Source organism: Podarcis filfolensis (assembly GCF_964270895.1).
Source record: "Podarcis filfolensis genome assembly, chromosome: 15".
In the NCBI taxonomy this organism is placed as follows: Eukaryota; Metazoa; Chordata; class Lepidosauria; order Squamata; family Lacertidae; genus Podarcis; species Podarcis filfolensis.
In genome coordinates, this window is record NC_139618.1 from 3,120,111 (window position 1) to 3,142,475 (window position 22,365).

General features: G+C 47.0%; 1 protein-coding gene across 2 annotated transcripts in view; it reads left to right on the forward strand.

Annotated features, from left to right (window-relative positions):
* P2RX5 (purinergic receptor P2X 5) overlaps positions 1 to 22,365 on the forward strand; it is a 31,196-nt gene continuing 8,831 nt past the window's right edge. Inside the window, exons 1-9 of one of the 2 annotated variants that reach the window (XM_083587879.1) lie at positions 1 to 740; positions 12,058 to 12,208; positions 14,893 to 14,964; positions 16,692 to 16,767; positions 17,931 to 18,027; positions 18,151 to 18,231; positions 19,472 to 19,610; positions 20,539 to 20,675; positions 22,047 to 22,140. In XM_083587879.1, the coding sequence (XP_083444005.1) occupies positions 604 to 740; positions 12,058 to 12,208; positions 14,893 to 14,964; positions 16,692 to 16,767; positions 17,931 to 18,027; positions 18,151 to 18,231; positions 19,472 to 19,610; positions 20,539 to 20,675; positions 22,047 to 22,140 (984 nt within the window). In that variant the 5' untranslated portion in view covers positions 1 to 603. Of the gene's footprint in view, positions 741 to 11,413; positions 11,450 to 12,057; positions 12,209 to 14,892; positions 14,965 to 16,691; positions 16,768 to 17,930; positions 18,028 to 18,150; positions 18,232 to 19,471; positions 19,611 to 20,538; positions 20,676 to 22,046; positions 22,141 to 22,365 lie in introns of those variants that run through there. The other variant, XM_083587880.1, reaches the window with a different exon arrangement.

Below are 22,365 nucleotides of genomic sequence, written 5' to 3' on the forward strand. Positions count from 1 at the left end.
AAAAAAGCGCATCTGCAAAGGGCAGAACTAATTCATCCCACCCGTCTTAAAAAGCTGAGCAAAAATGCATAAACAAAGAGGCCACCAATATGCTTAATACCCCCTCCGGATTAAGGACCCCAAACCTGGATGAACGCTAGGAATGTTTTGCCATGTGCCTAATAGCGGAGCATCGCAAGGGGGCCGTTTTTGCAAAAACTGCGTTGTGAAAAGGCAAAGGCGGCCAGCTTTCTCCTCCTGCAGAGCTATTATTGCAGGCTTGCAAAGGCCGAGGACCTTCTGACTCAGCCTTGAGATTCCATCACAGGCGGCAGAAGGAAGGTGGTTCTTCCACATACCTTGTCCAACCAGCAAGGGCTGCTGCTGCTCTTGCGAGATCTATGCTCAGCTGAGCTCTCCCTTGCCACCGAAAATTCAGATCAGAGCAAGCGCAGGAGGGCTCAGCAGCAGAGCTGAACCGGAGCTGTCGTTTCAGCTTTCCAGGAGAAACACGTGCGTGGCTAATTCCTCCCCACCTGTCTTTTTTTATTTTTATTTCCCCCCCTTCCTCCGCACCCCTGCCCATCCTTCTCCTCCTTCAGATGCTGAGCCAGCCGGGAGAGGATGGGGCAGGTGGCCTGGAAAGCTCTGTGCCTGTCGCTGTTCGATTATAAGACGGAGAAATATGTCATCGCCAAGAACAAGAAAGTGGGGGTGCTCTACCGGGTGGTCCAGCTCTCCATCATGGCCTACATTGTGGGGTAAGGAGAGAACCTTTGCTCTTCCTTTTTTTAAAAATATAATTATTCTGCGTCATTGATACCCACGCACAGTAAAACCAGGCTGGTCCTTCTCCATCACCTTTCCTGATGTCTCTTGCTGATCAGAGAATCATGGAATTGTAGGAAGGGACCCTGAGGGTCATCCAGACTGACCCCGTGCAACGCAGGAATCTTTTGCCCAACGTGGGGCTCAAAGCCACGACCCAGATCTTGAGATCATGCTCTGCTATTGACGGATTGTTTTATGGCTTGTGCTGCTCAGCTCGAAAACCGAAATGCAGGGAAACGTCGCAAACTGACTTGCACCAGGTCAGAAAACCGGCCTGCCTGCACCCAATGTTGCCCGCTCTGAGCGGCAGCTGCTCTCTGGGGTTGCCTTGGGCAGGGCGAAGGGTCTTCTTTGTTGCCAGATCCTTTGAAACGGGAGAGGCCAGGGATTGAACCCAGAGCCTTCCCCCATGCGCAGGAGAGGCTCAGCTTTAATAGTTGTGAGATCCCCAGCCGAGGAAGCTGGTGTGTCGCTGCTCAGAACCCCCTGACCTTTGAACCCGCCTAGCAGGGCTCATCCTACGACCTGGAAAAGCTGCGGGGAATAGGTACATTTAAAAAAACACACTGGCGTTTGGATTTTGCCAATTTGCACTGATTTTGCTCGATGCCAAGCATTCTGCTCCTTTGGGGATGGGCATAAAAACTCTGTTTTAAGGCTGGGCAACCCCAGATTTATTTATTTTTTGCAGGAGGGTTGTCAAGATGCTGTCTGGGGAGAGGGGGCTTCTAACTGGTGGTGTGGGGGCCAGGATCCTCAGCCACCAAGGGAGACAGAGAGGGGAGTATTTGGGCTTTGAGGGCAGCAACTGGGCACAGATCAGCAATGCCCACTAGGACCTTGGCAGATGCCCAGAATGTTGACTGCCGTTACGCATGTGGTTTATGCCTGTCGTTCCAAAACACTTCTTTCTCGGAAACGGCTGCTTCAGAGTCTCCAGGGTGGGCATGTGGAGGGTGCCTGCGTCGCATTGCACCCAGGGATAGCTGTGAACGGGCGGTCGCTCCTTGCCAGATAGGAACGGGACATTTGCCGGCAAAACCCTTTGGGTGGGGGTCTTCCCGGTGGGCACCTGCTGCACACATGTCGTTCAGCTTCCGTCTCTCCCTCCCCGCTGAAAGAGGGCAACCAGAACGCCTGCGCTTTGTTGTGCAAAAAGTTCATCCACATCTCGTTCCAGGTAGAGTGCTCCTTAGCATGGGGTTTCTACTTAGCAGTCGGTTGACAGACCTCTTTAGAAACGGTCTATTTAAAAATAAATAAATACTGGCTGGCGAGTGAGGGTTGTCAGCTGCTGTTAGCCACCACAGCTGAACAGAACCTCCACAGTCAGGCGCAGTGCACCTTGCCGTACCAGATGCTGGGGACAAGTATCACGGGAGTTGCTGTTGCCTCTTGCTTGGGAGCATCAAAAAATACCTGGCTGTCCCCTGTTGGTAACAGGACACTGGGCAGAATTCCTCAGCTTTCCCCTGTTCCAACAAGGCTCTTTTTGTTTTCATTGGTCCCAAGAGAATGAAGAGCTTTGTAGGCCTGCAACCATTTTCCATGGTAGAAAAGGGATATAGTGTTGGATTCCTAGGAAACAGAAGGACTCCGTTTGTCTTTATGATCTGAAAAACCTTTCTCCTGATCACTCATGCAGGAGACGTTCCATAGTTATCCACCGGTGGTGAGGGAAATGCACTCTGGACATGCTCAGGGGCACTCTCGCCTCTTCTTTTTCCAAGGAGTACTGCCTCCAGTTATGGATGCCACATTTGAAGGAGGGTGTTGACAAACAGGAACCTAGAGGAAGGGCAGCCAGGAGAACAAGGGACGTGAATACCAGGTCATGTGTGAAGCCACAGCTGAAAGAGAGCTAAGTGTGGTTAGCTTGGAGGAAAGACGTTTAAGGGTTAGGGAAATGACAGCCGTCTCCAAATAGCTGGAGGGCTATCACAGATGGAGCAGACTTGTTCTCTGTCGTTCCACAGGTCGGGATTTGAACCCGGCGCTCAAAAATTACAGCGAAGCATATTTCAGCAAGACAGCAGGAGGCAGTTCCTACTTGTAAGGAGAGCTGTTCAACAGGGAAACAGCCTCTGTTTGAAAGCAGCGGACTCGTCTCATCCTGCATTGCAGATCCTGCACCGAGCAGTGGATTGGACTACATGAGCTCGAGGGTCTCCTTTGCGACCCTGAAATGCTCTGATTCCATTCTGCCCTGTTTCCTTCATTCCTCATTTACCACTTGCATTTTAGGGTATTTGCAATGACCAGCTGTGGGCGAAAGCGAGGGCTTGTAATCTCAGAATGGGTTTTTTGTGGCGGATGTTGGTGCAGTCTGGGCACTCTGTACATGTTCAGTTTGCTTTGGTCCGGCGTTCCCATAGTACAGGATTGTAACAAGATGATTGGGTCGGGACCAGTGCAGGGAATGGATATCTCTGGCCCTCTGTATCGAGAGCAAAAGGTGTATTGCACAGATATTTCCAGGAGGACAGAATGCAGAATTTATTATTTCCAACATGCTTCACAGCATAAGTGTGTTTGTGTGTGGTTGCTGTCCAACCTGTCAGAAAAATTTACAATTCTGGGCATATTTATTCAGAAATAAGCCTCTCTTTTCCAAGCACTTTGGAAGTGCATTTGGGAACTGCACACAGACTCAGATGATTAATGGATCCCTTGAATGGATTGATTTAATCAGCTAAAACATCTGCATATATTAACAAACCCGCAATGTCCCCGCCCCACTGGAGGTTTAAAGGAGACGTGTTTTGTTGAGTCGGTACAAAATGGAGTTGGTGGTGGGGCTGAAAATGGTGGTGGGGCTCAGGAAGAAGATGGGAATCCTTCCGTTATCCACGGGTTTCTTTTAAAAACCACAGATCCTTTAAAAAATAATCTGGTGCTCAAGTTATAGAAGGACGTGTGAGAATTTAAATCAGTTGGTTAGAGCACGGATTTTCTGATTGAGACAGATGTTTTGAGACTACAGTTCCCATCATCCCTGACCACTGGTCCTGCTAGCTAGGGATCATGGGAGTTGTAGGCCAAAAACATCTGGAAGGCCGAGGTTGAGGAAGCCTGGATCCTCAGAGTCCCTTCCAACTTGATGATTCTCTGAAAGGTTCTGGGTTCGATTCCTTGCATTGATGAAAGATCTCATCTTAGGGGGATAAACAACAACAAAGACTCTCCTCCCTGGAAGAGAGGGGAGTGGTTGTGGGCGGGAGACCGAGCTCCGCCCCTGGTAGGGGGCCTTAGCCCCCTCCCCTCCTTACCTGGCTGGTGCCCACGCCCACCGGAGACAGCCAACCAGGTGCCTCCGGGGGGCGTGTGTAGCAGCTTAATGCTGTGGCACCAGCTCCGCCCCCTCCTCATTCGTCGTCGTCCCTCAGCGAGTCACCCACCCTCCACTCCCATTTAGCTCAGGGTCTAGGTTTTTGGCCTTGCTATGGACCTTAGGTTGGTCGCCCCGGTTGTCTGGGGGGCCTGGTAGGAATTTTTCCATTTGGCATTAGGCTTTTTGGTTTTTTCGCCTACCTCGTAGCAATCGTCACAACTTTTGTGGTATTGGTGGGTAGGTTAGGCATTGGATTCATGTGTTGTGCTGTGTCAAGGGCTAGGTGTGGCCATCGCCTATGCTATCTACCGTGGGTTATTCCGTTAAAGGAATCTGGCGGTCGTGTACTCTGTCCGATGCCTGCTTGGCGGGAGGCCATGGCACGACCCTCGGTGACATCAGGGGGTGAGCCTATAGTTGGATTAGCATCAACAGGCTCCACCTACTGTTGAATAAACCCACCTCCTATAGTCATCCAATGCCTAAGCCAATACCTTTTCACTGCTGTAATCAATAAAGTTGTGGCCTTTCCTTGCCCATTAACCTTATATCACGTGTCCTTGTGTATTTATTTCACTTAGCAGGGGTCGGGCCCTCGATCCACAACAATCTTTATTACGGTCCAGAGACCCAACAAATCGTTACAAAGCATTACACAATTCATACAGCCTACCTCCAGGTCAAACAAGCATTTTGTTCAGAATATAGGGATCATTGGTTCTTGCAACCACCGATAAAAACTTTGCCACTGCTAATGTTCTAGCATTTGTCCGGTCTTCCAATAGGAACCTGACCTAGTGAGCCTCTGATTTTCCCGGGAAAGGTACCAGCAAGGGTAGTATCAGTTCAGCCCTGGCTTGCTCATATTTTGCACAGTGCAACAAAATATGTTTTATGGAATCGATGTCTTGAGCACACGAGCAAAGTCTGTCCTGGTGGGGAACTCCTCTCAACCTGCCATCCAACACTGCAGAAGGAAAGACGTTTAGTCTGGCTTTGGTGAAAAGCCTTCGATAGTTTGGTACTGTCAGGTTTTTAATGTAAGATGTTAACTTAAAGACATGCCCATATTGTACTCCTACTGCCAGCGGACTACAGACTGCGTGTGATTGAGATCGCAAGTCACTGTGTGCATTATCCCATAATCTTTGCTTTAACATCTTTTGGGTGCCTTCATAACCCAGGTAATACAGTTGGGGGGGTGACAGACCAAGAGGTGGCTTTTTTAGCCATGGTTTTCTGCCATTCGCTGACAAATTCCTCATTGGTCAGGTGTTGGTACAAACCCTTCCCTAGATCAAACACTGAAATCCTGAGCCAATGTCTTAGGGCAGCCCACCACGCTTTAGTTGAAATTGGGCATTCACCAGCTTCTAACAGAAGTATGGAGTTGGGGGCACAGTTGGGTACCTGCAGCAGAGATCATAGAAATTTTGCCTGAAAGCCATCTAGCTTTGGCAGGTCCCCATTACGCCAGACATTTGCAGCGTACAGGAGTTGGGAAACGGGTTTTGCGTTGAAAACCCTTAAGGCTGCTGGAACATATTTGCCGCCCTTTGTGAAAAAGAATCTAAAAGCTCCTCACATTGGAAAGCTGCTGCCAGTCCGTGCATGTAGACACGGCCAAGCGTTCTTCCAGACTGTCACTATCTGTTGAATCAGTACAAAACAACTTCCGGTGCTCCTGATTAAACTTTTCGTTCGAGACCATGAGGACTAGAATCTTGCTTTGTTTTTAGGGAATGCTCAGAACTCGGTGGTTATGCAGAAGGTCTCAGGTCCAGTTCCCAATGGCATTTCCCAGGTCGGGCTGAGATATATTCCCTGGCTGAAACCCTGGAGAGCTGCTGCCAGTCAGTGCAGACAACACTGCGCTAGATGCACAGGGACTTCCTCTGCCTGAAACTGGCTTTCAGCTGCTCTTCTGCAAAGCCCCATTCAGCACATGACAGCAGATCAGGTTGCCATGGCAGCAACGTGGAGGATGCTTTAGCGCAGTGATCCCTCGGTGCTGCAGAATTCAGGAGCAGGCGTGGCCCACCGTGACTTCACGTCCCACAGAGGTGGCAAACCCTTCTGAGCCCAAGGACAACCACTTAGGGGGCAGGTGCCTATAGGGCTAAAAGGGGCTCTCTCCTGCCAGGCAAGCCATGTGCACTGGTGCCCATCACTGCCCCCCCTGAAAATCTCCCTCATTTCTGGCAATTCTCTCCCGCACGAGGTAGTGATCGGCCCCCAACCTGTAAGGCTTTATTTTTTTTTAATAAATTTTATTTTTGCATTTTCTGTTTTCCATAAATGAATGGATTATATACATAAACATATAATCCCTTCTGACTTCCCTCCCCCATCTTGAATCTGAATGTAATGATTTCCCCTTCTGCATCTCTGTCGTAACTCTATTTTTATAAATCCTTAGTTCAAATCTTTACCACAAGTTTTCTGTCAATCCTACCAATGTATGTAATTGTTTACAATAGTTCCCCCCCACCAAATAAATCATAAACTTTCCCCATTCTTTATTAAAGACCTCCTCTTCCTGGGTGTGGGTGTGTTTAAATTTTCTGTTTTACAATTTAAAATACTCATTTAAACATCCTTAAAATATCAACGACTTCTCTTTCCGTGGTTCATTTTGCATATCATAAATCCCTGCATATTTTACAAAAACGAAACCGTTCAGTGTTCCATTATTACATCCGTCCAAACTTATTTGCACTGTTGAATTTATCTTAATGCTGCTAAACCTCTTCCTGGTTTCTAATTCTTCCTGTGCATTTTGCCATCTCGACACCGTCCATCAGTTTTGTCCATTTGGCTTTAAAAGAGGAACCGGGCAAATCCACGAAGGAGGATAGAGCCACTGTCCCTCCACCGAATACCAGTTTGACGAAGGCTTCTGTTTCTTTCTCTGCCCAGATGAGTCAGAGCAGGGGTAGGCAAACTAAGGCCCGGGGGCCGGATCCGGCCCAATCGCCTTCTCAATCCAGCCCACGGACGGTCCGGGAATCAGCGTGTTTTTACATGAGTAGAACGTGTCCTTTTATTTAAAATGCATCTCTGGATTATTTGTGGGGCATTGGAATTCATTCATTTCCCCCCCTCAAAATATAGTCCGGCCCCCCACAAGGTCTAAGGGACAGTGGACTGGCCCCCTGCTGAAAAAGTTTGCTGACCCCTGAGTCAGAGGAAGAAACACAAGCCGTCATTCCCTTCCCTGAGTTGATGTCCTTCTTCAGCACAGATACTGAAGGAGAAGCAGAGAAGCAGATTCCAAGAAGCAGCCCAAGGCGATGGGTAAGACAGATTGTCCTGGTTCTAGGGGTTGCGCCGAGCTTGCGAGGTAGGACAGTTGTGACGCTGGAATGCCTTTGTTGGGTCTCGATGAGCGTCTGACATCCGGCTGTGAAATCTCACCAGTATCCTCATCCTCCCTCCAACGCAGTCCTCTCTCGCCATCCATCTCCTCCCCTCTGGTTGTGATGCTTCTTGGAATCTACTCATCTTTCCTGTTCGTATCCTTGGCAAGCAGACAAGTCCTCCCTATTTTTCTTCTTCTTTATCAATCACTCGTAGCTGAGTAAGATCGTCTTCCATAAACACGGTTTTAACAATGAGTCCCTAAGTGACTGTGGAGGCCAATTCTGGATCCACACGTCCTTCCACAGTGGGGACATGGGTTTCCGGGCGGGAGCTGATCCCCAGACTGTGCTTAGCAAATAGGAAGCAGCAAACAATGCGTAATTTAAAAAATATAAGATCAAACCGTTACACCAATCTGTCCCCCCTGCCCCCATCGTTCAGCCCAAACACTGAGGTCCAGCTGCAAGGAGGGTCTTCTGGCGGTTCCCACACTGTGAGATGTGAGGTTACAGGGAACCAGGCACAGGGGCTTCTCGGTGGTGGCGCCCGCCCTGTGGAACGCCCTCCCAGCAGATTTCAAGGAAATAAAGAACTATCTGACTTTTAGAAGACATCTGAAGGCAACCCTGTATCGGGAAGTTTTTAATGTTTGATGTTTTATCGCCTATTATTATTATTATTATTAGGGATGCGGGTGGCACTGTGGGTTAAACCACAGAGCCTAGGACTTGCTGATCAGAAGGTTGGCGGTTCGAATCCCCACAATGGGGTGAGCTCCCGTTGCTCAGTCCCTGCTTCTGCCAACCTAGCAGTTCGAAAGCACGTCAAAGTGCAAAGTAGATAAATAGATACTGCTCTGGCGGGAAGGTAAACGGCATTTCCGTGCGCTGCTCTGGTTCGCCAGAAGCGGCTTAGTCCTGCTGGCCACATGACCCGGAAGCTGTACGCCGGCTCCCTCGGCCAGTAAAGCGAGATGAGCGCCGCAATAATAAAAATAATAAATTATTATTATTATTATTATTATTATTATTATTATTATTATTACACAGTTTCCTTTGAGCTGGGGAACAGAAGCCAAGAGAAACAGCAGCATCATTATGAGTGCAATTAAAACACAGCATTTTTTCTACAAGTTGCAGAATTCTACTTTCCTTAGGGAGATACTATGGGCTGCAATTTTTTATTTTTTCTGTCAGGGCAGTGTGCACGAGTTTTCCCTTGGGAGACGGCTGATGTGATGACCCAGATCCCTGTAGGCATCAAAGGAGAGCAAATTGCTTCCCTGTAGCCAAGATGCCTCTCTGACGCGTGGGCGCTCAAGGATGTGACAGTCATTTACGTGGCACGTGGCTGTCGAACGACATACTTTCTGACGCAGCTGTCAGCATTTAATTACGGGACATTTAATTCCCTGCTTCCGCCTGGGCTCGGCAAGTTAGTAATTTAAGCCACGTTGAGGTGGTGATACCTTCAAGATTTCGTTTAGAAAGAAAGCAGACTCCCCACCCCCCGAGAATGGCACCATCTTTCTCTCCCCACCACACATGGCTGCGGTGACTTTTACTGGCTGTGAGACAGGCAGAAATTCAACAGGGAATGCTTTATCCTCCCCATAGAGAAGCCAGTGACTTGCTTTGCCTTGCCGTTCCAGCTGAGGTATGTAGAGAATTCCAAAGTAGGGAAAGGAGTCGGTCCACAATCCAATCTGTGCATCAGGAGGGATGGAGTCCTGGTCACCAAGAGACTCACAAAGGGAGGCACCAGTGAGTGCCCAGGCACTACTGGCAGCAATTTCCTGGAAATATTCCTGGAAATGAAACCTATTCCAAAGTAATAGTAGTGATGATGATGATGATGATGATGATGATTTATTTATACCCCACCCATCTGGCTGGGTCTCCCCAGCCGCTCTGGGCGGCTCCCAACAGAATATTAAAAACACAATAAGACATCAAACATTAAAAACTTCCCTAAACAGGGCTGCCTTCAGATGTCTTCTAAAAGTCAGATACAGTGGTACCTTGGGTTACAGACGCTTCAGGTTACAGACTCCACTAACCCAGAAATAGTACCTTGGGTTAGGAACTTTGCTTCAGGATGAGAACAGAAATCGTGCTCCGGTGGCGCGGCGGCAGCGGGAGGCCCCATTAGCTAAAGTGGTGCTTCAGGTTAAGAACAGTTTCAGGTTAAGAACAGACCTCCGGAACGAATTAGGTACGTAACCAGAGGTACCACTGTAGTTGTTTATTTCCTTGACATCTGATGGGAGGATGTTCCACAGGGCAGGCGCCACCACCGAGAAGGCCCTCTGCCTAGTTCCCTGTAACCTCACTTCTCGCAGGGAAGGAACTGCCAGAACCTCAGTGTCCGAGCTGAACGATGGGGGTGGAGACGCTCCTTCAGGTATACTGGACTGAGGCCATTTAGGGCTTTAAAGATCAGCATCAGCACTTTGAAATGTGCTCGGAAACATACCATGAGCCAGTACAGGTATTTCAAGACCAGTGTTATGTGGTCTCGGTGGCCGCTCCCAGTCACCAGTCTAGCTGCCACATTCTGGATTAGTTGCAGTTTCCGGGTCGCCTTCAAAGGTAACCCCACATAGAGCACATTGTAGTCCAAACAGGAAATAAACAGAGCATGCACCACTCTGGCGAGACAGTCTGCGGGCAGGGAGGGTCTCAGCCTGCGTACCAGATGGAGCTAGTAGACAGCCGCCCTGGACACAGAATTGACCTCTGCCTCCATGGACAGCTGTGAGTCCAGAATGACTCCCAGGCTGCGCACCTGGTCCTTCAGGGGCACAGTTACCCCATTCAGGACCAGGGAGTCACCTCACCCACCTGCCACCTGTCCCCAAAAGCAGTACTTCTGTCTTGTCTTGTCTTGTCTTGCCTTGTCAGGATTCAGCCTCAATCTATTACCTGCCATCCATCCTCCAACCACCTCCATACTCTCACACAGGACATTCTCCGCCTGGTTTGAGCCTTTATTTTTAATTTCACCGAAGCCAAGAACTGACTTCTGATGGAACATTAGCAGCTTTATTGAAGCAGACCAGCTCAGTATTGTCTACACTGACTGGCAGCAGCTCTCCAGAGTTTCACGCATGGAGTTGTTTCCCAGTCCGCAGTTTCAGAGCAAGGGAATTTCCAACCCTACCTGGAGGCAATGGGAATTGAACCCTGAACCTCCTGCGTGCAAAGCAGAGTCTCTGCCACTGAGCTACTTCTTTTCCCTGAGATACAAGAGTTCTAGTCCTCATGGTTCTGGATTTAAAGGTGATTAAATAAGAGCAGAGGGAGTTGCCTTAGACCAAGTTATCTAGCTCAGTACAGCATGCATTTTATTGAAACTCAAGAGCAGTCAAGTACAACATCCCTAGAGTGGAGATAAAAGGGGATGTCTGGACCAGCCAGTCAGAACTTCCTGTTTCTCCTAAGCTAGGACAGACTTCCTCTGCATGTGACTAGAGGTGGGCGTGGCCTCACCTGCCCTGGTAACAAAAGAGCAGGACTGGTCAGCCATCTCTCTCTCTCTGACCACATTTGTCGAAGAAGCAACATCTGCTTGGCCTAAGATGCTTTCTTGGCTTCCAGCCAAGAGAGGACAAAGGGACTGTCTCCTTATGAGATACAGTGGTACCTCAGGTTACATATGCTTCAGGTTACATACTCTTCAGGTTACAGACTCCGCTAACCCAGAAATAGTGCTTCAGGTTAAGAACTTTGCTTCAGGTTGCGAATAGAAATTGTGCTCTGGCGGCGCAGCAGCAACAGGAGGCCCCATTAGCTAAAGTTGTGCTTCAGGTTAAGAACAGTTTCAGGTTAAGTACGGACCTCCGGAATGAATTAAGTACTTAACCCGAGGTACCACTGTAGTTTCCAGGTGTATGTTACTTTTCTAAGCTAAGTCTACCTTCTGGGATCCAATTGTGAACAGAATGTGAGTGAGTAAACTCTTTTTATACTTTTATAGAAGACTGTGTCGTGTCTTATCTTTTTATGAGGGACTAAGTGGGGAATTACCTTTAAAACGTGTTTTAGAGGCTTTAGCGAGCCTGAGCAAATGCATCCGCTGTGTAAGTTTAAAAAAGGGGAATGTTACTCTGCTAAATTGTGGAACTTGTTAACACAAGTTGGAAAGGATATAATCAAACAATATATCCTCTCCTGCATCCCTGAACATTCCCGCAGTCTAGACCAGGCACGTCCAACAGGTAGATTGCGATATATTGGTATATCACCGGACATCTGTTGTAGATCACTGATCACTGGAAGATCACATGGCCACCCCTGGTCTAGACTGACTGGGAGATGCCAGGAACCGAACCTGGGCCCTTTTGCATGCAAAGCAGATGCTCTACCACTGAGCTATGACCCCTTCCCAAAGGAAAGGTGAAGTCCAGAAACGAATGGGATGTTAATTACCGTTTTTTTAAAAAATGCCCCTGAGCATGTCCAGAAGGCCCACCATGCACCACAGCTCTGATTTCGCCCCTGATTCAGAAAACTCTGTGTTGACTGTTGTTTCACTCTCTGTTGCATTTCCAGGTGGGTCTTCGTGGTCAAGAAAGGCTACCAGGATGTGGATACGTCTATCCAGAGCTCCGTCATCACCAAGGTGAAAGGCGTGGCTTTCACCAACACCTCTGAGCTGGGCGAGAGGCTATGGGATGTCGCAGACTATGTCATCCCCCCACAGGTACCCACACTGACGCAGTTTTGCTGCCTTCTTTCCCCTGATTCTAAGCATCAACATTTGTCTCTCATATATAGATATATATAGATAGGGGATGCGGGTGGTGCTGTGGGTTAAACCACAGAGCCTCTTGGGCTTGCCGATCAGAAGGTCAGCGGTTCAAATCCCTGTGACGGGGTGAGCTCCCATTGCTCGGTCCCTGCTCCTGCCAACCTAGCCGTTTGAAAGCATGTCAAAGTGCAAGTAGATAAATAGGTACTGTTCTGGCGGGAAGGTAAACGGCGTTTCCGTGCGCTGCTCTGCTTCGTCCCTTTACCTATAGATATAGATATCTATCTATCATCTGTCTATATCTATATTTATATCTGTATTTATATCTACATCTATATATGACCACATTGTTTTTTAAAAGGTTTCAAATTTCCATTCACCATCACCATCATTATTAAAATATATTTATCACTTTCCCTTTTTTTTGCAAAGGGGAGATAGATACTCATGTGTCCCTCATTACCAATGTGTAAGCGCCTGTTAGTTGGGTGCATTTTTCTATACTGTTCATATTAGTTCTATTAATTTACACATCACTTGGGAAGACAGGTGAACTAATGCCAGTGTATTGGACATCACCAGTGTCAAAGCAATTCTTCTTCAACATCAACTTCGTTGGACTGGTCATGTTGGTCATGTTGTGCGGATGCTTATTGTCTTCTAAAGCAACTACTCTATTCCGAACTTGAAAACGGAATGTGTAATGCTGGTGGTCAACAAAAGAGTTTCAAAGACTGTCTCAAGGCAAATCTTAAAAAAAAATGTAGTATAAACACCGACAATTGGGAAACACTGGCCTGTGAGTGCACCAGTTGGAGAACAGCCTTTGCCAAAGGTGTCATGGACTTTGAAGACGTTCAAACTCAGGACGAAAGGGAGAAACGTGCTAGGAGGAAGGCACGCTTGGCAAATCGACACCAGGATCAGCTCCCACCCAGAAACCCATGTCCCCACAGTGGAAGGATGTGTGGATCCAGAATTGGCCTCCACAGTCACTTACGGACTCACTGTTAAATTAAGATTAATTTACAAATCCAGGGTAGCTCAGGGGTTGCCTGAACCTTTTATGTCCTGGCAAAGATCACCTGCAGGAATGTCTCTGGTCATTCCCCTGCGTTGGTGAAGCTCACTGTAGAACAACAAGAAACTCGGCCGCTAGAGATTCATCGGGCGCCTTCTCTGCCAACTTTGGCAAATTTGGATGGTCAGGCCTGTGTGCGTCGAGTCTTGCCAGGACTCTCTGAGCCTGTGGATTTCCCCTGCAAATCCTCCTGGCCTTTGTGGGTTCCTTGCTGGTTTCTCTTCAAGGTGAATGCAGCCCAGTCCCCTGGGCCTCTCTCTGCAGAGATGTGGCTCTGTGCCCCATGCTAAGTATAGCCACCGACTGTAGCAATAAACAAGGAGGATTGCAAGGTGAGCCAAAGGCTTTTTTTAAGAAGAGGGAGAAGTAGCTTCCACGGGCCGCAAATTAAAGTGCTTTTAAAATCGTCCAGCTGCTTGGAACAGGAGGTTTCATAGAACCTGCAGATGTGGGGAATGATCGATGCTGCCTTTTAATGTCAGTAGCTCTTAATAACGTGCAGCCTGCAAATCACCCGGAGGTCTACCAGAAGGATGTTCGAAGGGATCCTAGCTGCTGGGTCAGGCCAAAGGGAGCCCATCTAGGCCTGCATCCTGGACCAACAAGATGCCCCTGTAATAAACGATAATCTGCCCTGATTCCCTTATGGGGGACGCAAAGAGCCCTTATAGAATCCGTTGCAGGTTCTCCATCAGTCGGAGAAAATAACAGAGGCCAACCAGAGAATATTGGGAAACAAAGCAGCTAGTAAGCTTGATCTTTATTGACCTGTTGCAACAGGGTGCCCCCTTCACACGCAGGAGAAGGAGGAGGACCCCAAACAAAGGCGTGCCTGCCCTTATATAGACATTTTAAATTCCCTGCCCTGGAGCTCAAGACCACCCCTCCATACATCATACATACATCACAGAAGGGGTGTAACCCAAGACCACCCCCCACAAACATCACATCTACACCACAGAAAGGGCGGTCTACAACAGAAATCTGAGTGCGTTGTTTATCTCCTGTCTGGCAGGTTACCTGTTAATGGTCACTTGACTGGATACCCTGGAGAGCCTGGCCAGTCTTTTGTAGAGACAAATACTTTGTTCCTGAGCCAGGTCACAGGCTCACCCTATTCATACACAGATATACCCTTAAGACAGGTTTTGTGAACAAAAAGACAATGGGGAGGCTTTTCCATTTTCCTTTGACCTTGCAGAGAAAACATTTGGTCTGGCGTGGAAAGGTAGAGAAACAAGCAATTAAAACAATAGTGATTTCTCACAGCAGCTACCCGGATGCCCCAACGAGAATGTCACAAGCAGGACCTGAGTCCAGCACCACTTTCACTCCCCAGTTTGTGGTTTTCAGCAACTGGTATTCAGAATCATTCTTCCACCAACAGTCGAGGAAGAACATGACCAGTATAGACCAGTAGAGCCTGATCTTTGCTTTGCCCACCGTGATCACAGGCCACATATTACTATTTTTGTCCTCAAGTTGTCAGATTTTTCCTAGCAAAATTCTGAAACTCCCTATCCCCCAACCCCATTTCTCTGCTTCATCTCCTCAGGGCGAAAGCGTCTTCTTTGTAATGACCAACTTGATTGTCACTCCAAACCAACGGCAGGACACCTGTGCTGAGGTAGGCATTTGTGAAAACGGAGATATGTTGTGAGTGCTTGTGTCTTAGACAGCGGGCAGGGCAGCAGTTTTGGAGACCATGTGTAAAGATTTCAGCAACGATGACTTGGACAGTCCAATGGTAAGGAATAGAGGCGCTTCCAGTCGGACACTGTTTTGGGGTGGGAGTCCGTTAAATGACAAAAAAAAAATCAGGTTGCAGAATTGTACTGGATTGGGAGGTCTTGCACAGCAACCCACTTCCCTCAAAATATCGGGCTTTTTTTGCAATAAGAGAAGGCATATATAATCTCCCCACAAACAAATAATAATGAATGCTCAGTAAATAGCCATCTTTGTTGATTGATGCTGCAAAAATATCAGGCTGAATGCACATTAAACAGGCCATCTAGAACCACCTAAGAGAACTGGGATTTGACAATCTGGAATTCCCAAGAAGGACACTGAGGTCTAGCCGCTTGTTGTTGTTGTTTAAGTTCGCGTTGGTCCCCGACCACTAGGGGGGATGTGGGAGAATTTTGTTAGAAAGACGAATGGAGATTCCTGCATGGTCCTCCAAAATAAGTTAATACGAGTATTCGCAATCGTTGGTTTTCCACTCTAGAGGAATTATGTACAGTGGTACCTTGGTTCTCAAATACCTTGCTACTCAAACAACTTGGTACCCAAACATTGCAAACCCGGAAATGAGTGTTCCGGTTTGCGAACTTTTTTCAGAAGCTGAACGTGCTCTGTTTTGAGTGTTATGCTTCCGATTTGAGTGCCACACTTCCATTTTGAGTACAGTATTATGCTAAGGTCTGTCTGTTTTTGCTATTTATTTTGAATTTTTTGTTTTGTTTTATTGCTTTCATTTTCTGGCTCAGTGGTCTCGTTAGACAGCAAAATGCATGTTAAAAAGGTTGTTTTTAAAAGTCTGGAACGGATTAATCCATTTTGCATGACTTTCTATGGGAAAGCGCACCTTGGTTTTGGTGGAATGCTTTGGTTTCGGAACGGACTTCCGGAACGGATAAAGTTTGAGAACCAAGGTGCCACTGTATAATAATTACATTAGCTTAATCCATTGAAATGTTGCTGTGAGAACGGTGTTATGTACTGAAGTTCTCACCCTGGGCTAGCAGGGGGATACTGTAGATAGTTATGCAAATAAGGGATCGAAAGTGACGTTCAGTGATTGGATAGTTTTAGAAAATGGCAACAGTTACATTGTTCTGGAGCTCTATATAAGCAGGCTGACTGAGCTCCTCAGTTCAGTTCTGTCCTGGCCTGTGAATAAACAAGAGCTGTTTGAAGAATCGCTGCGTTGTCTGATATGTTCACCCACAACTTAACGAACAGAATGTTGGGCTAGATGGGTCTGATCTAGCAGGTTCTTCTTGAGATCTTATGTTCACTATTGCAGCCACAACGGTGGAAATAGCATCCTCACTCCTGGCCACATACACAGAGGAAGGACATTGGTGGAGTTCCAATGAAAAAGGTTTGGGAGGCCCTCTAAATCAGCCGTCACTCACCTGTTGCCCTCCTGCTACTACGGACTACAACTCCCATCAGCCCCTCCCCAGTGCAGAATGGGGAAGGATGCTTGTGTGGTGCAGTGGTTAGAGTATCAGACCAGGACTGGGGAGACTGGGCTCAGCCATGCAGGTCACTAGGTGACGAACTTTGTGTCAGTCTCTGCCTTCGCCCCTGATTCACGGGATTTCCTTCCCTGTTTCCTTACAGAGCTCTGGCATTCCAGACGCGCTCTGTTACCGCAACAGCGACTGCAATTCTGGAGAAGCCGTCGTCGCTGGCAACGGTAAGGATTTGCCAGGCAATTTCTAAAGGCCTCTCCCCAGTGTCAAAGGCCAGGGTGGAAAACAATTGCTGCATGACGGGCAATTCTGCCTTGAGATAAATTTCCATTATAAACGGTTACCTCTGCTGCTGTTGAATTTATTTTATATTTTTGAGGTAACTTCTAAATCGCTGGGGAAGCCAACCCGATTTTCAAAGGCAGGAGGGCTATCAGAATGCCGAACGATAACTGAAATAAGTGTAATAAGCAAAAATCTGCCCTTATTCCCTTATGGGGGACACAAGAGCCCTGATAGAGTCCTTTGTAGGTTCTCTATCAGTCAGAGAAAATAACAGAGGCCAACCCGAGAATATTGAGAAGCAAAGCAGCTAGTAAGCCTGATCTTTATTGAACTGCAACAGGGTGCTCCCCTCACATGCAGGAGAAGGACCCAGAACCAAGGTGTGCCCGCCCTTATATAGACATTTTAAATTGCCTGCCCTGGAGTCCAAGACCACCCCCAGAAAAGTCATACATACACCACAGAAGGGGTGTGGTTCAAGACCACCCCGCAGACACATCATACCTACATCACAGAAAAGGCGGTCTAAAACAGAAATCTGAGTGCATTGTTTATCTCCTTTCTGACAGGTTACCTGTTAATGGTCACTTGATTGGATTACCTGGGGAGCCTGGCCAGTCTTTTGTAATGATAATGTAATGTTCCTGAGCCAGGTCACAGGCTCACCCTATTCATATACAGACATACCCTTAAGACAGGATTTGTGAACAAAAAGACAATGGGGAGGCTTTTCCATTTTCCTTTGACCTTGCAGAGAAATATTTGAGGTCAATTTGGGAGGAACAAAGTGGTTTCAGGACTTTTTCTGTGGGGTTTCAGACATGTGGTTTATATATTTATGTTTGCTGGGTACATTTATGAACATTTATTATATATATAAGACCTTAATATTTTATTATTTCATAAGTAATGTACGCGTCCTTATAAAAGTGAGTGATTGTTTGTAAAAGTTTCCTGCAAGCTGTGTGTTCCCCTTCTCTGTAGTGCCTTGAAAGCTGTGTGCTCTGTCCATTTTAGCAAACATTACTCTTTTCCCACAAACCCCACAAACTATTCCACCTAGCTGATTCCGCCCCCCCCCATAACTTTGTCTGCCCTGCAGGAGTCAAGACTGGCCGTTGTCTGAAGGTTGGGAACAGCCTGAGTGGGACGTGCGAGATCTTAGCTTGGTGTCCGGTGGAGAAGAAAGGCAGGCCAAAGTTGGTCCTAGTTATCACATTTATTTATTCACTTAAAACCACTCTAAATTTTTTAATACAGGCCAGCTGTGCCACACTTCCTTAAAGAATCATTAACCCAAGCAACCTGTGCTTTTCTTTTAGAAAGCCCCTTCTGGCAAACGCCGAAAACTTCACCGTCTACATCAAGAACTCCATCCGCTTCCCCCGGTTCAAGTTCTCCAAGTAAGTATCAGTCTTCCCTGTTGCTGAACTTTTTGCAGTCGCAGCAGAAGGAACGGCTTCTGCTAGAGGCACGGATGGTTCTGAAATCAGAGTAGCCAGATTCATGGAGGAGCAATAGGCTCTTGTCAGAGGAGACGCCTTTCATTCCCTCTACAGTGGTACCTTGGGTTACATATGCTTCAGGTTACATACGCTTCAGGTTACATATGCTTCAGGTTACATACGCTTCAGGTTACAGACTCTGCTAACCCAGAAATAGTGCTTCAGGTTAAGAACTTTGCTTCAGGATGAGAACAGAAATCGCAAGGCAACGTGGCAGCAGCAGGAGGCCCCATTAGCTAAAGTGGTGCTTCAGGTTAAGAACAGTTTCAGGTTAAGAACGGACCTCCGGAACGAATTAAGTACTTAACCTGAGGTACCACTGTATTACCAATGTTCAGTTGGTAAGCGCATATCATTATTTTGCCAAAATGGCACAAGGGAGATATCAACAGAATTCAGGGAACCCCCAAAGGGTTTGTAAAATTACAAAAAGTGTTTGGAGAAAAAAGCCTACGTGGGGAATTCCTTCCCCACATCCCAAAAAAATTGATTGTGAGTTTTTTCAGCGATTGGTTTATTGGCTGTCTGGTTTATTGGAGGGTTTGTACAGTGCTTTTTTCCCTTTAAAAATGTTTAGGAATATTCTCATTTTGGCTCTAGAAAATCACCATTTTATAGTTCAAATCGTGCAAATAAATATCTTATTGGCCTGAATATAAGCCTCACCTTTTTCCCCAAATTCTGACTATGAAAAGTTAAAGTGCGGCTTAAATTCGCGACCTTACAAAAATTGCCTTTTACGATGTCGCTGCTGAAACAGACATACGGTGAAACGGAACGGGTGTGAGTGCCTGCATGGTTTTAAGGGAGCGGCTTATATTCGGGTATTGTCGTTTTTTCTTTTTTTCCCTTGAATTTTAAAGGTGCGGCTTGTTTGCAGGTGCAGCTTATATTCGGGCCAATATGGTACAGTAAATGGACAAAAGTACAAAGACTGTTTAGGGGTATGCGTCCCCTCAGGAAAAAACCCCACTGGTTTTGTATATGGGACACATGGTTACTATTTGCTGCTGCATTAGTGTGGTCATTTTCGTACAATTGGTTTGTCTGCTTGGTTGTTAAGAATGAAAGATCTTAAATAAATCAGTGAAAATAAAACGTGGCTGCCAACTGAACTTCCTGCACTCCCTCAACGCAGAACCAACGTCCTTGACACCACAGATGACAGCTACCTGAAAACGTGCCGCTATGGACCAGACCATCCTTACTGCCCCATATTCCACCTGGGGAACCTCGTCTCATGGGCTGGGAGCAACTTTCAGGAAATGGCCTCAGAGGTATGGAGAAACCTGCTGTTCTGCTTCCTTTGGGGAAAAGAGCTACAGCTCAGTGGCAGAACATCTGGTCCCAGGTTCAAAGCCCCTACTGGCCACATGCCCCAGAAGCTGTACGCCGGCTCCCTCGGCCAGTAAAGCGAGATGAGCGCCGCAACCCCAGAGTCGGCCACAACCGGACCTAATGGTCAGGGGTCCCTTTACCTTTATACATTCTGCATGGCAACATGTGCAAATGGCTTTAGATACCTATTAGGTCCACAACTTACCATATAGCACATGGGTAGGCAAATTAAAGCCCGAGGGCTGGATCCGGCCCAATTGCCTTCTTAATCCAGCCCGCGGATGGCCCAGGAATTTGCATTTTTTTACATGAGTAGAATGTGTCCTTTTATTTAAAATGCATCTCTGGGTTATTTGTGGGGCATAGGAATTTGTTCATTTTTTCCCTTCAAAATATAGTCCGGCCCCCCACAAGGTCTGAGGGACAGTGGACTGGCCCCCTGCTGAAAAAGTTTGCTGACCCCTGATATGGCATATATTCAACACAAAAAAACAACGACAATTTGTTGTTGACAAAGGACAGCTGGACATATAAACGACCCCATTACCTTCAGTATCTTAGGGACTCATCAAACCTAAATCCGGCCCTGCCAGAGAGCCACTGGCGGTCAGAGCAGGCTGAGCCAAGACCGTGATGCTGCGGCAGAAAGGGCCAAAACAATTCTGTTTTCCTGACCTGCCGTTCAGGCAGCTTCCTGGATGGCACGTAGATCTCTTGGCGACTGGAATGGACAATATCCCACTGGGGGGAGCCTTAGTAGGAGAGGGGGAATCAGCAGGGATCGCAGGATCTCCTGGGGGGGAAAGGGCTCTGCGACCTTAACCTGGAGCTCGCGCTGAAGCAAACCTTTGTCTCTCTTTCGTTAAGGGTGGTGTGATAGGAATTCAGATTGAATGGGACTGTGACCTTGATAAGCCCCCCTCTGAATGCAATCCTCACTATTCTTTTAGCCGGCTGGATAACAAGTTTGCAGAGAAATCCGTCTCGTCAGGATACAACTTCAGGTAACAAGACATGGAGGGGGAGGCGATTTTCTCGATGTTTGCAGCAAGCAGAGTCACAGCCTTTACAAAGTAGCCCTAAGCCAGCCTCATTCTCTCTCTCTCTCTCTCTCTCTCTCTCTCTCTCTCACACACACACACACACACACACAGCCTAGCCTACCTTGCAAGGTTGTTGTAATAATAATAATAATTAATAATAATAAATTTTTATTTATACCCCGCCCTTCCCGGTTCAAAAACCGGGCTCAGGGCGGCTAACAACAAATTTAAAACACTTAATTGTAAAAGCAGCATAAAATACAGTATAAAAACACGAATAACAATAAAATTCAAAGTTCAGAAATCAATTTAGGGAAAATCCATCTAATAAGCATTAGATAATCCCCAGGGCTAGCTGGCTGAATTAGTCCTACTTGGGCCAGCGAGGAGGCCAGGGGAGAATTAGCTGTGGGGTCTCAGAGTTGGTGATCTTCATAAAAGGGGAGGGGGAGGGAAGAGAAGGGAAATAAAAGATCAGGCTGAATTCAGATTAAAGGCCAGGTGGAATAGCTCTGTATTCAGGGATTAAATGAGGAGGGGGGAGAAGCATGTACACCACCTTGAGTTCCACGGAGAAAAAGGTGGGATGTAAAGCTGTGAGAAATAATTATAAATGTAAGAAATGTAATATATATTAAAAACATTGAGTACCGTGGACGTTGCTCCCAGGTATGTAGATACAGAACCTCAGTATTCATTGATTCATCAGCCTGACTGATTGTTTAAATTTTTTTGAATGACTACCGGCGAATTGGGAAATGCTTAAAAACAAAAGTTAATTTATTTTCAAGGCAAGTCCTTACCAAAAGGGTGGGTGACAGGTGCCATTTCCTCAGGAAGTATATTTCCTTTAAAAAACACACACACACATACGATTGTAATTGCCAAAAGTCCAGAAGAGGTTTCTGGGCAGATCTACACATGGGAGAAAAAAACACGCCGTAAATAAGCCAGAAATTAAATCATTATCACAAAAGAAAAACGCTATGTAAAAATGGCATAGAATTTTTTTGCTCTCTGGCGCCATCTGGTGTTGCATGTTGATAATTAATTCAAAATGTTGTTTTTTGACTAATGTAGCTGAGTCCTCTCCCTATCTTTCCTTCTTCTAAGATGTTCCTCTGCTAAGATGTTCCTTGAAGTGACATGTACAGGTTTAGAAACAAAATATGCTTTAAAGGGTGGGGCAAGAGAGAGGAGGATCTGGGGTCTGATGCAAAACAACAACAACAACCAAACCCCCCATTGCTCCCCACTGCCTGCCGCCTCCCCCATAACAAATTCATTTCAGGTGAAATAACGCCATCCCTGCTCTGCTTTCTGATATTGCAGGTTTGCCAAGTATTACCGCGACGCAGCCGATGTTGATTTCCGGACTCTGATCAAGGCGTACGGGATCCGCTTTGATGTCATGGTGAACGGGAAGGTAGGAGGAAATGTGTTTTGGTGCCTCGTGTTTTTCTCTTTTGGCTGGGCAGACTCCAGATCCGAGGGGTTTTCCTGGGCGAAGTTTTTCCCTGCCTCTCTGCAGCCGGGATTTAGAAGATTACAGTCTCTAACAGGGGAGGGAGAATCTCGCTGTCATGGCTAGCAGGCATCAAGGATGGAAAGATTTCATCCTAGGCTGCATTCTTTGCAGTGCTGTTTCCGT